Source organism: Palaemon carinicauda, chromosome 36, assembly GCF_036898095.1.
Source record: "Palaemon carinicauda isolate YSFRI2023 chromosome 36, ASM3689809v2, whole genome shotgun sequence".
Classification (NCBI taxonomy): domain Eukaryota; kingdom Metazoa; phylum Arthropoda; class Malacostraca; order Decapoda; family Palaemonidae; genus Palaemon; species Palaemon carinicauda.
Window position 1 is genome coordinate 16,806,016 of NC_090760.1, and position 15,315 is coordinate 16,821,330.

A 15,315-nucleotide genomic window follows, 5' to 3' on the forward strand; every position below is an offset into this window, starting at 1 on the left:
CCCTTCCCCCCTCCTTTCCTCTCTCTTTCCCACTCCCTTCCCCCTCCTCCCCCTTCTCACTCCCTTCCCCTCCTTTCCTCCCCCTTCTCACTCCCTTCCCGCCCCTACCCCCTTCTCAATCCCTTCCCTCCTTTCCTTCCCCCTTCTCACTCCTTCCCCTCCTTTCTTCCCCCCTTTGCACTCCCTTCCCCCTCTTTCCTCCCCCTTCTCACTCCCTTCCCCCTCCTTTCCTCTCTCTTTCCCACTCCCTTCCCCCTCCTCCCCCTTCTCACTCCCTTCCCCTCCTTTCCTCCCCCCTTCTCACTCCCTTCCCCCTCCTTTCCTCTCTCTTTCCCACTCCCTTCCCCCTCCTCCCCCTTCTCTCCTCCCTTCCTCTTCACTTCCTCCCTTCCCCTCCTTTCCTTCCCCCTTCTCACTCCCTTCCCCCTCCTTTCCTCTCTCTTTCCCACTCCCTTCCCCCCTCCTCCCCCTTCTCACTCCCTTCCCCTCCTTTCCTCCCCCTTCTCACTCCCTGCCCCTCCTATCCTCTCTCCTTCCCACTCCCTTCCCGCCCCTACCCCCTTCTCAATCCCTTCCCTCCTTTCCTTCCCCCTTCTCACTCCTTCCCCTCCTTTCTTCCCCCCTTTGCACTCCCTTCCCCCTTTTTCCTCCCCCTTCTCACTCCCTTCCCCCTCCTTTCCTCCACCATTGTCACTCCCTTCCCCCTCCTATCCTCTCTCCTTCCCACTCCCTTCCCCCTCCTCCCCCCCTTCTCACTCCCTTCCCCTCTTTTCTTGCCCTCTTCTCACTCAAGGCCCTTCCCCAACCTTTCTCACTCCCTTCCCCCTTCTTTCCTCCCCTTTCTTTCCTCCCCCTTTTTACTCCCTTCCCCCTCTTTTCCTCCTCCCTTCTCACTCCCTTCCCCCTCCTATCCTCCCTCCTTCTCACTCCTTTCCTTCTCCTTTCCTCCCCCTTTCTTACTCCCTCCCCCTCCTTTACTCCGCCCTTCTCACTTCCTTCCCCCCCCTTTTCCTTCATCCTTACCACTCCCTTCCCACTCCTTTCCTTCCTCCTTCTCAGTCCCTTCCTCCTCCCTTCTCACTCCCTTCCCCCTTCTTTCTCTGTTGACTCTAACACCTTGGTAAAATTAATAAAACTATGTCTCAAGGGTTGCAAATTTGTCTTCGGAAAGAAATATTATGAAAAAAACTTTTGGTATGGCAATGGGAAACCCTCTGTCACCATTGTTGAGTAATTCATATATGGAATTTTTTGAAACCAGGTACCTTCCAAGAATACAACCTATTTGCATCCTTTGGGTAAAGTATGTTGACGACATATTCTGTGCTTGACTCATCAACAAAAATGAAAACATATTTTTAACAGTAATAAATAATTTAGTACCGACTATAAAATTTAAGATTGAAATAGAAGTAGACAATAGGTTGGCCTTTTTAGATGTGTTAATTTTAAGAAATGGTAGAGGTTTTAGATTCTCAGTTTATAGAAAACCGACAAATGTGGACTCCTGCTTTCATTTTTACTCTAATCATCATCCCAGGACACAAATGATGGTATTTTCCTCTATGTTTTTAAGGGCACTGTGGGTCAGTTGTCCTGAATTCCTTGAAGCTGAGAATAGGAAGATCCGGGATATTGCAGGTAATTTACAATACCCGGAGAATTTTATCGACGCAACTTTCTATAAAGCAAAGAAAACTTTTTATGAAACAGACTCTAAAACTGATTTTAATATAAAAACCTTCTCAGCTTACCATTCCCCATTGATTTCTTGACAATTCCTAGATTAATGAAAGTTTTTCATGTTAATGTTATTTTTAAGAATAGTATTTTAAAGGATATGTTAATTAGAAATTCACCTGTATAAAGCAATGGATATGTTTATGAAATCCCATGTAATCAATGCAATAAAAGATGTGTAGGACAAAGTGGTAAAGACCTCGAAACAAGACTAAAACAACATAAATATAATGTTCGAACAGAAAACCAAACAAGCAGCTTGTTTCAGCATATGAATAACTGTAATCACACCATTAATTGGAAAGGGGCAAAAGAAATATCATATTGTAAGGACATAATAAAACGCAATATCATAGAATCATGTATCATAAAGAAAAACCGTGTAGAATTGATCAACAATAGCCCAGGAATGTATAAACTTGATGAACTAATTATAAACAATATATTTAAACAATTGTCATTTTTAAACTAGCTGTAATTTTTAAACTAGCTGTAATTTTTAAACTAGCTGTAATTTTTAAACTCACTGATATTTAGAGTAGCTGTAATTTTTAAACTAGTTGTGTACTAATTTCTATGTTATTGTATTATTTATTGTTTACTGCTGTCACAGAAGTGACTTTGATTTTGCTCAGAACTTTCTGTATCCATTGGACCTGAAGGGGTATGAAAATATGAAAGCACTAGTCCAAAGATTTAGTTTTTCTGATCCTCCCTCCAGCATAGTGATAAAAATATAAATCGCATGCATCAGCAATAGATCGTCATATATATATATATATATATATATATATATATATATATATATATATATATATATATATATACATATATATATATACACACATATATATATATATATATATATATATATATATATATATATATATATATACATATATATATATATATATATATATATTATATATATATCCATATATATATATATATATATATATATATCTATATCTATCTATTTACCTATCCATATTTTTCTATCTATATCAATCATTTTACATCTCTCTCTCTATCTATCTATCTATCCATATATATCATATATATCTATCTATCGATCCATCTTTATATCTATCAATATCATTCTTTATCTATCTATCTATTCATATCTATCTAAATATCTATCTATATATCTATCTATGTCTATCTACCTATATCTATATATATCTATCTATCTACATATCTATATATATATATCTATCTATCTACTATAGCTATCTATCTATATATTTATCTATCTATCTATATCCCTCTATATCAAACTATCTATATCTATCTGTCTCTATATGTCTTTTTATATCTATATCTAATTATCTATCTATATCGATCCATATCTATCTATATTTATCTCTGTGTATCTATATATATCTAGCTATCTATCTATTTATATTTATCTCTCTCTCTCTCTCTCTCTCTCTCTCTCTCTCTCTCTCTCTCTCTCTCTCTCTCTCTCTCTCTCTCTCTTTATATATATATATGTATATATATATATGTGAAGATGTCTTTGATTTAGTTAGCAATAACTTCTTAATTAGTCTAGTATCTTACCTCTTCCTTTAGTTTAATATTAATTGAATTTCTCTCAGGAGTTTACATAAGCAAAGTTTCGTGGGTGAGGGATACGAATGCTGGTTTCTTTCTTTACTAGACATAAAAAGGGGTTTGAACAGGCACTTACAAGCAGTCAAAAACAAAAGCGTGATTTCTACATTAACACTTAGTGATGAACTCAGACGTCTTGACACTGGCTGGAGAATTTGGTGAATCCTGGTTTAGTTAGGCCTAAACGTCATCTATAGGCCTACTGTCGTCGCTGAAGTATAAGCCTTCGTCAGGTGTTGGGAAGGCTGGCGCGAAGTTCTAGACACGCCTTGGTCACTCGGGGACGTCACGCCTCTCGGTCGCTCTGGGACGTCCCGCCAAACGCACTCACAGACACTCAGGTGCGGGCGTAGTAACTTTGTTCGTCGTCCTTCGTTCTCAGGGGTAATTGTTCCCCTGTAATTTCGCGGCTGCTTTAGTATTCTACGTAATCGCCGTCCCTCAATTTGGTATAGGCAGCCGCCATGTGTTGTCGTCAAGGAGACCCGGCAGGTTAAGTAGGTCGTTAGACCTATTATACAGAGTGACTACTAGGAAGAGAGCGAGATGCCGTCTTCTCGTTGCTTATATATGGTCGTCCTGGGCGTGTCAAGCTATCCTTAATCACGTGACTTTTTCCCGGCTTCCACGTCTCATTCGTCTATGTTCCGTTCGACATTCAAGAACGGATCCTGTCGTTTGGGGGGGGTTGTTTACGGGAAAGAACCCTGGAGTCAGCGAAATTAGTTGAAAACATCCTACCTAACTCCCGTTCACTCTCCTGTCTCTCCACAACTCTTTCTATATCTTTACAATTACTACTAACTGCATTTGTCTCCCCATTTCTTATTAATTAACAAAACCCACAAATAAAGACATCAATAACATACACAAACCTTCTGCATACGAAACTTACCCAAAAATAAGCATCTGTCTGACACCACTCGGCCAGCTACTAGGATTCTTATAGAATCCTCACATACAACAAAACAACAAACCTATTCTTTAGGTTTCCCAGTAATAACTAGTAGCAACTCATTAATCCTTTCCAATTTTCTGAAAACCAAATACTTCACCACATTATATGTTACCACAGTAATAAGTACAATCAAAAACACATTACACATAGTCAGAAATGGTGCAACATCTTGCTTGTAAAACAGAACATATTCATTATCAAGTGGCATTGCCACATTTTCTACCACTGTTAATTTGTCTAGCTGAAAATGATTAATCTTGTTCTCGTAACTCTTTGCAATGGAAGATTGATTTAACTCATAATGCAAAAACACACTTGGTACATAATAGAGATAATCATTTATCACTACTGAGCAAGAATCTGCAAATGACTTCAAGTTTCCTAACTGAAATGTTTGAGTCTTCCCATCACAAGTAACTTCTGCATTTTTAGTATTTTGTACATAAACAAAAATCTCATTACCTAAATGTAATGCCCTGTATGGCAAAGCAAAAGTTTCAAATTTACACTCTCTCATCAACTCATAATTCTCAAAGAAAATACCTTGGACACACGGAAAATTGCTCATAGGTTGTTTAATTTGCACAAAATTGCACATGGATTGACTTTCACTTATCAACACACACTGTTCTAAATCACCTTCTTCTAAAATAATCATCAACAACTTGTTCTTATCCAATGCTAGACGAACCTTCGGATGGTTCCAAATTATTGTTGCATTTCCTATCTTAACTGGGAAAGGATGTATTGTATACAGGTCAAACAAATTCATACCCTTGAAGGGGATCAATACCAACAAATACCCTTTTGTTACTTTCACAGTTGACATTGTGTAATACCAAAATATATCTTCTAGCAAAGGCTTGGAATGGCTATTTACCATACACCAATCTATAATTTCTTTCAAAGTTTTTGGAGAAATGATAGCAGGGCTGAGTATTCCCTTTTGTGCATTTATTAGTCCGTTCACAGATTCCTTGTGATCACCAATCTCGATTTCTACTTCATGAATCAACTTAAACACTTGTTCTATGTCACCTATTTTATCAGAAACATTCACGTTAACTTGATTAATAAATTCCACCATCTTTTTTATGTTCTCTACATTCTTATTATTATTTTCTATTAGAGTACTTATAAGATTACCCTTCTGATTAGCCCATTTCTCGATTAGTTCTACACGATCAGTCAAACCTTTTACATCGTTTTCTGTAGCCACTCCAAACAAAGCACTAAATGCACTACCTACAAAAGGTAATAAAGATCTCTTGTTTCTTTGAGGCCTGACAATGTCTTCAATTTTACCCTGTAAATTTCTTAATACTTCTACAAAGGCAGAATCACTATGGGTTAGTATGCACTTCCGTAGTTCTTTATCTAACTGGTTCAAATGTTCTTCCCTTTCTAATATTGAATTGACATTAATTTTTACTACAGCAAAATCTGTTAACAGTTCACCTTTTCCATGATTTTGTATCAAGGCCCCACTTTTAATGTCTATTTCGCAAGTGATACCGACCACCAGGGGTAGGATCAGAAGGAAGTTTTTCCACCACTTCCTGTAGAAGTTGAGAGGACCATGGATTAGTTTTTACAACCTTCATATGATTCCAATGGGCATACCTTACATCTAAATTCTGTTCATGTATCAGCTTAAATTTATTATTCCTTTCCCTTTCTAACACTCTATAAGGACCTTCAAATTTGGGAGATACCTTTTCATTTGGTCCTTCCTTTACATGTACCTTTATATATACTTGTGAGCCTATCTTCAGGTCAGTCATGGAACTAGTTGTGTCATAGTATTTCTTATTTACCTGTTGGCCCTTCTCTAAAGATTGTCTGGTTTGTCTTATTATTTGAAAGGTTCTTTGCAGTTTCCAAGCTATATAGTCCTGGTAATCATATGTGTGCCTAGGAGGTTTTGCGTCATCTAACAATGAGTTTGGCAGTCTTTTCTGATAACCATAAAGCAAAAAGTGTGGGGTTTCTCCTACTGTCTCATTTACTGTGTTATTCAAAGTAAACTGAACGTCCTCTAACGCTAGGTCCCAATCTTCTGTAGTTGGACTAATGATAGTTCGCAGTACATCCAGTATCTTCTTATTGGCCCTTTCCACTGTCCCATTTGAACTCGGCTTATAAGGGGTTATCTCGCATTTCTTTATCTCAAAAAATTCACAAAGCTTTTTCATTACCTCACTGGTGAATTCGGGTGCATTGTCCGACAAAAGTACCTCCGGACACGAATGTCTTGTGAGTATTCTGGTCTTTAAAGCTTCTGCGACAGAAACTGCAGTTCTATCTCTGACTGGGACAATTTCTAAATACCGAGTCAAATAATCAATGAATACCAGTATATATTTATTTCCTCTCAAAGTTTTTGGAAAGGGTCCTATATGATCCATCTGAACTACCTCAAAAGGGTTTAAATTACTAGGATATTTTTCTAAAGGAGCTCTGACATTTACATGACCTTTATGCCTATTACAAGTTTGACATTCATTTACAAATTGCTTTGCTTCTTCGCTGCACTTAGGCCAAAAATAATTTCTATTTATTGTTCTCAGAGTCTTTTTGATTCCTGGATGTCCTGCCAACTTGTGGGTATGTGTTAGAGTTAATACTTCTTTAGTCAGGGTGTCAGGCACATATAGTCTAGAGCAAGCACTCCTATCCTTAGCCTTCTTATATAATATCCCATTTATTAATTCAAAATCTGACCTAGAGGTTTCATCTTGTAGCAAATCTCCTATTATTTTCCTGATACTTTCTTGTTTCTCTTGTTCTATTTTAACTCTCTCCAAATCTAAGTCTACGACCTGACAGCTGAAACAAAAAGTGTTAGTTGTGATAATTCTTTCAGTATCCTCTTGTGCTCTAGATAATCCATCTGCTAAAGTATTAAACTTACCTGGAATGTATCTAAATTCTGGAGCAAACTCTAGCACACTAATAAACCATCGATTAAACTTTAAGTTATTAGTGAAAGCTCTTTTCTTAAATAGGTCACAGATGGGTTTATGGTCAGTAAGTACATTTACTTTGTGTCCTAACAAAATGTGCCGAAACTTTCTCAGTGCCCAATAAATGGCTAAACATTCCTTTTCTGTGGTATTGTAATTTCGTTCGGCCGCATTCAGGACTCTACTTGCATAATATACTACCCTCATTCGGGTTTTTGCCTTCTGTAACAAAACCGCTCCTATTCCTGTATTCGAAGCATCACATGCTAAGTAAAATTGCTTGCTAAAGTCTGGATACACTAAGATAGGATCTTGGATTAATTTCTCCTTCAACTTTTGAAAAGCCTCCTCTTGCTCTGCTTTCCATTCAAACTCTACATCCTTCTTAGTTAATTCTGTCAATGGTTTAGCTATAGTAGCAAAATTTTTGACAAATGGTCTATAGTATCCTATCATCCCTAAAAATCTTCTTACACCTTTCAAATTTTGTGGAGCAGGATATTCCACAATCGCCTTTATTTTTCCTTCTTGCATGCGTAATCCATCAGCACTGATCACATGTCCTAAATATTCTAATGATTTCCTCAAGAATTGACATTTCTTAACCTTTATCTTTAATCCTGCCAGTCTTAGTCGTTCTAAAACGATTTCTATGGTTCCGAAATGGCTCTCTATATCTTTGCTAAATATAATGACATCATCTAAATAGACTGACACATTCTCTATGTCTCCTAAGATCTGTAACATTAACCTTACAAAAGTCAATGGAGCTGATGTTAACCCAAATGGCATTACCTGAAATTCTAAGTGTTCTTTATGTGTGCTGAAGGCAGTTAATGGCTTTGATTCTTCGTCTAAAGGTACTTGCCAATATCCACTTAGTAGATCTAAGGATGAGAAGATCTTTGCTCCTCCTAACTGAGCCAATACATCATTTATTACAGGCATGGGCATCCTATCAGGAACTGTGTTCGCATTCAACTTGCGATAATCAATCACTAATCTGTAACTTCCATCTTTCTTTGGAATCAACAACATGGGAGAATTATAAGGTGATTTAGAGGGTATGACCACTCCTTCTTCTTTCATTTCTTCTATCATTTTATCTACTATTGGACGTTGGCTGATAGGTAATTTATAATTAGGTATGAAAAAGGGTTTAGCTCCATCATCTAGGATTATCTTATGTCTTAACACCTCAGTCCTACCTAACCTATCACCTGTAATTGCTATGCCCGGCCTATATTTATTTAAGGTTTCTATTAACCTTTTACGGTACTCAGGAAAATCGGTGTTATCTATCTCCCTATCTATTCCTGCATCAATGTTTCCTATGGTAAAGAATGCTTCCTCCTCTAACGGAATCATTTTGTGTGTAACTTCTATTCCTGTACAAAATTCTGTACCCGCTAACAAATGGAGTCTTTTATCAGAATAATTCATGACATAAGTAGTACAGGCTAATCCCTCCATCTGAACTAATGAGTTATCCATTCGGACATATTCTGGTAATCCTTCTGGGGTCAAGATTACATCATTATTTGTGTGTAGGCGGGTTATTAAATATACTCTAGTAAGAGTATTGGGCAGTAGTACTACATCTCTAGCTAGCCTAAATCTTATTTTGTTTGCATCTGCTGTGCTGATCAGACTTATCTCCCCAGTTTGTACTTGAGTACAAAAACATGAATCTTCATCTCCTCCTTTTTGAGATTCTGTTTCTCTTAAGTGTCTTAATTCTTGTGAATTCAATGTGCCTAGCAGCAAAACTTCTTGGAATTCCCTTTTATCTATTCTCTCAGATTCTCTGTCGACATTTTCATCCTTAGTATGTGTGCTGCCTTTACAAGAAGTAATTTCCCCCTTTCTGGGTGCAATTGCTAAATTCTCTTCTTTCTCCCTTTCTTCTGATTTTACTTTGATTTCCCTTTCTCCTTCTGAACCGGAGTGTGTTTCAACTATCGAAGCGGTCCCCTGCAAATTGGCCAAATTTGTAGTGGACTTGTCATCAACAAGTTGGAAACAGACTTCCTGATTATTTCCCTTTAGAACTAATCTTCTGTCTTGACAATCAAAAACTATGCCAAAATCTTGCATTGTTGCAAAAGAAATCAAAGCTCGAGCGGGAAATGCTACTTCTTGCAAAACCAAAAATGGCACTTGACACTTCTTCTCTAGCAATTCAATGTTTAAATCTATGGCTCCTACATTGTTAAGCTGATTGCCAGTTATCCCCTGAATTAATGTATCCTCACTCCTAATTGCAGAAATAGGTATATTCAAATAATCAGTTAAGGTATGGAGCCCTATGAGATTTACAGTACTTCCTGAATCTAACAAACTAAGACATTCTTTACCTTCTATCTTGATATTTGTCTTGGGTAATGATTGCTGTCGGAAGGATAAATATGTTGCTGGCAACGTGGATGTACCTCCGCTACCTGCAACATCCTTCCATTCTTTGGTTTCCCTATTTCCTGGACTCCTATCCTGCTCTTCTAGTCACTTTCTGTTACCTTGTTTTTCTTCGGAGTAATTAGTAGGGTTTGAGTTATCCCTTGCCTGTACCTGAGGAGTATTTTCGGAGGGTTTATTATGTTTCTTACCTTGGTACCAACATTCTTGGTCTGTGTGACCTCCTCTTTGACAATACTGGCAATACCTATTCTTTGGTCTAGCTCCCTTATGATGATAATTCCCTCTAGATTTATATGTTTCATTATAATTTCCTCTGTTTTGTTCATTTGACTTGTAAGGGGGCTGGTTATTTAGATAATCTTTAGGGTAATGTTTATTCCTACCGGTCTCGTTTTTCTGTATAATTTCTTGACATTCGTTCGGTGTTTTTGTGGTTTTCTGGGCAGGATCTAACTTTAGGTCTTCCAACAAGGCCGCATACATCTTACTGTAGGCCACAAGATCTAGAACTTCATCTAGATCTACCAGGTTGTTATTATCCTTACTAAACTTGGTTCCGTCTCTTACCGTGATTGTGGGCAATGACAAAAAGTCTTCCCTAACTGCTCTTACCTGATCCCTAACCTGGGTACGCCAACTGGCCCTGGATTCACCTTCACATTTATTAGTTGAGGTAAGCCTATACAAGTTCAACAACCGATCGGTCTCCTTGGCCGATCGCCACAATAGTCTGCATTCCTCCTTGAACTCGTTGAAAGTGGTAATTTTTTCAAAGGCCTTACCGTTTAATGTAGGGTGAGCATCCCCTACGTCTACGTTGACTAACATCATTGCCTGTTTAATTTTTGCAACATCGTCAGTTATTTTAAAACTAGCGATCCTATTCTCTGTGTCCGCTAACCACTTATCTACACTGTATTTCTCTAACCTTTGTTTGTCGGGATTATCCCTACTTACATTTCCACAAAACCGTGTGGTTTGTGTGATCAGCCCAGCGGAATTCATATCGGCAATATTTGCTCTTACCGGACTCGAACTTCGGTTTCTAGTCAGATTTTGACGTCTTCCTACACTAGCACTTCGCGACCGTCTGTCTGCAGTTAATCTCAAGTCGTATTGATATTGTGTAAGTCTTTGGAAAATATTGTCCAGACTCATATCACAAAAAAAGGAAAAATTAAAACACCAAAATTTTCTTACGAGAGACAAATGCCCTAACTTCCTATTCTATAGAGAGACAGTATTTATACAAAACAAGAGAGTGAACGAAAACATGCAACTACTCACATATCCATTGGTTCACGACTCCTTTGGTTTCCCTCTGTTTTTCTTGAGATTGTTTTGTATTTCTTCGACACATAAAAGGGGGTTTCAGCACTTTCCTGAAATAAAGCCAGTATTAGTTCAAACTTAATACAACACGGCACAGTATCCCTTAACGATGCCACCATTTGTGAAGATGTCTTTGATTTAGTTAGCAATAACTTCTTAATTAGTCTAGTATCTTACCTCTTCCTTTAGTTTAATATTAATTGAATTTCTCTCAGGAGTTTACATAAGCAAAGTTTCGTGGGTGAGGGATACGAATGCTGGTTTCTTTCTTTACTAGACATAAAAAGGGGTTTGAACAGGCACTTACAAGCAGTCAAAAACAAAAGCGTGATTTCTACATTAACACTTAGTGATGAACTCAGACGTCTTGACACTGGCTGGAGAATTTGGTGAATCCTGGTTTAGTTAGGCCTAAACGTCATCTATAGGCCTACTGTCGTCGCTGAAGTATAAGCCTTCGTCAGGTGTTGGGAAGGCTGGCGCGAAGTTCTAGACACGCCTTGGTCACTCGGGGACGTCACGCCTCTCGGTCGCTCTGGGACGTCCCGCCAAACGCACTCACAGACACTCAGGTGCGGGCGTAGTAACTTTGTTCGTCGTCCTTCGTTCTCAGGGGTAATTGTTCCCCTGTAATTTCGCGGCTGCTTTAGTATTCTACGTAATCGCCGTCCCTCAATTTGGTATAGGCAGCCGCCATGTGTTGTCGTCAAGGAGACCCGGCAGGTTAAGTAGGTCGTTAGACCTATTATACAGAGTGACTACTAGGAAGAGAGCGAGATGCCGTCTTCTCGTTGCTTATATATGGTCGTCCTGGGCGTGTCAAGCTATCCTTAATCACGTGACTTTTTCCCGGCTTCCACGTCTCATTCGTCTATGTTCCGTTCGACATTCAAGAACGGATCCTGTCGTTTGGGGGGGGTTGTTTACGGGAAAGAACCCTGGAGTCAGCGAAATTAGTTGAAAACATCCTACCTAACTCCCGTTCACTCTCCTGTCTCTCCACAACTCTTTCTATATCTTTACAATTACTACTAACTGCATTTGTCTCCCCATTTCTTATTAATTAACAAAACCCACAAATAAAGACATCAATAACATACACAAACCTTCTGCATACGAAACTTACCCAAAAATAAGCATCTGTCTGACATATATATATATATATATATACATTTTCATCTATCTATCTGTATCTATCTATCTATCTGTATCTATCTATCTATCTATATATCTATCTATTGTATATATGTAGCTATTGATATCTATTTATATGTATTTATCTAAATATAAATTTATATATCAATTTTTCTATCAATATCTATCTCTCTATCTATCTGTTTATCTATCTATCTATATCTCTATCTATCTGTTTATCTATCTATCTATCTATCTATCTATATGCATACAAATATACAAATATATATATACATACACACACATATATCTATATATATCTATCTATCTACCTATATCTATATATATCTATCTATCTACTATAGCTATCTATCTATATATTTATCTTTCTATCTATATCCATCTATATCAAACTATCTATATCTATCTGTATCTATATGTCTTTTTATATCCATATCTAATTATCTATCTATATCGATCCATATCTATCTATTTACATCTCTGTCTATCTATATCTATCTAGCTATCTATCTATTTATGTTTATCTCTCTCTCTCTCTCTCTCTCTCTCTCTCTCTCTCTCTCTCTCTCTCTCTCTCTCTTTATATATATATATATATATATATATATATATATATATATATATATATATATACATATATATATATATATATATATATATATATATATATATATATTTATATATATATATATATATATATATATATATATATTTATATATATATATATATATATACATTTTCATCTATCTATCTGTATCTATAGAAGTCTATCTAAATATCTATCTGTATCTATCTATCTATCTATATATCTGTCTATTGTATATATGTAGCTATTGATATCTATTTATATGTATTTATATAAATATAAATTTATATATCAATTTTTCTATCAATATCTATCTCTCTATCTATCTGTTTATCTATCTATCTATCTATCTATATGCATACAAATATACAAATATATATATATATATATGTATATATATATATATATATATATATATATATATATGTATATATATATATATGTATATATATATATATATATATATATATATATATATCGAATCATCTATATCTATTTTTAACTATTAATGTATCTTTTTTTATATTTATCTATATCCATCTATCTATCTATCTATATATATATATATATATATATATATATATATATATATATATATATATATATATATATATATATATATATACATCTACCGTATATTTACATAATAACAAATAACGAACAATTAAGTCTGAACAAAACTTAAATTAAGAGAAAATGTTACAATTTTGAAATTATATAATTTGACTTGTACTATTATATATGAATAAACCCCAGACTAAGCAAATAAATAACACTCATGAAAATTATACAATTACTTGTTTCACTTGAAATTAAATCTGAATATAATATTTAGGTTTGACACTTGATGAAAAAATAGATAACCAGATCACAATACAAATACCTAACATTCCTAGAGGGCCAATTACAAAAACGTTACACAATGCCAACCCTCACTCTAGTGCAATGCATTAAATATCACAATTTGGTGTTACGTGTCTTTTCAACACTTATGAGAGGACACACTGTAGGTACTGAACACTTCTAAAACAATATTCAGAGCTACGCGTGAGAGGGGAAGAGAGGAAGAAGTGCTGTCTTAAGGCTGCAATGCTCTGTCTATGTAACTAACACTGGGGTCGCCTTTATAAGAGATACGGCTATTCCAGAAGATTCCATGATCGAGGTCTGGTAGCGTGGGGGCTGAGACAAGTGTGTCAGAGTTACAAATTATTGCTCTCTCGAACGCTACTCATTCCACACCAGACTGCTCTCTCGGTCAGCTAGCTCTGCCAAAGCTTTGTCCAAAAAAAAAAAAAATAAATAAATAAATAACATCCTATCACTAGGTCCTTCGAAAACAGCACGTAGTACACTGCATATTCTCACACAGACATGATGCAAAACCTCATGAAAATATAAAAGGATATTATATATATATATATATATATATATATATATATATATATATATATATATATATATATATATATATATATATATATATATATATATATATATATAGTCATGGATGATGATGATTATAACTAATGATAATTCTTGAATAAAAATTTGCATAAATAAACTGGCATAGCAAAACCATGAACAAACATGTCTTTGGCTTTTGTCCTGCATTCAACTAATCATGGATGATGATGATAATGGAACCGAATGATAAACCATGAATAGAAATTTGCATATATAAACTGGTATTGAAAGACCATACACAATTGGGAGTGAACCAGCATGCCTGAGTCCTTTGTCCTGCATTCGACGAATCATGGATGATATATGATGATGATAACCAATGATAAACCATGAATTAAAATTTGCATATATAAACTGGCATAAAAAGACCATAAACTGACGGGAATAAACAAACATGTCTGATGTCTTTGTCCTGCATTCGACTAATCATGGATGATGATGATGATGAAAATGAATGATAAATCATGAATAGAAATTTGCATATATAAACTGGCATAGAAAGATCATAAACTGAAAGGAGTGAACATACATGTCTGAGGCCTTTGCCCTGCACTCTTCTAATCATTGATGATGATGATGATGATAATGAATGATAAACTATGAATAAAAATTTGAATAGAAAAACCGGCATACAAAGACCATAAACAGACTGGAGTGAACAAACATGTCTTGGGCCTTTGTCCTGTATTATTCTAAATATGGGTGATGATGATGATAATAACGAATGATAAACCATGAATGAAAATTTTCAGATATAAACTGTCATAGAAAGACCATAAACAAACGAGAGCAGATAAACATGTCTGAGACCTTTCTCCTGCATAATTCTAATCATGGATGATGATGATGATAACGAATGATAAACAGTGAATGAAAATTATGGATGATGATGATGTTAACGAATTATAAACATTGAAGGAATATTATTAGATATAAACTGGTATAGAAAGACCATAAACAGACGGGAATAGATAAACATGTCTGAGGCCTTTGTCCTGCATTTTTCTAATCATGGATGATGATGATGATAACGAATGATAAACATAGAATGGAATTTTTCAGATATAAACTGGCA

The 15,315-nt window shown here is 35.9% G+C and overlaps 1 protein-coding gene across 1 annotated transcript; it reads right to left on the reverse strand.

The window, feature by feature from the left end:
- Nucleotides 1-3,424: 3,424 nt before the first annotated feature.
- On the reverse strand, nucleotides 3,425-12,159 carry LOC137628780 (uncharacterized). Its single transcript, XM_068359989.1, has 2 exons — nucleotides 10,987-12,159; nucleotides 3,425-5,874 (listed from the first exon to the last, which is right to left on the reverse strand). Exons 1-2 carry the CDS (start codon nucleotides 11,148-11,150, stop codon nucleotides 4,335-4,337), a joined length of 1,704 nt encoding a protein of 567 aa, XP_068216090.1. The 5' UTR covers nucleotides 11,151-12,159; the 3' UTR covers nucleotides 3,425-4,334.
- Between the last annotated feature and the right edge of the window lie 3,156 nt (nucleotides 12,160-15,315).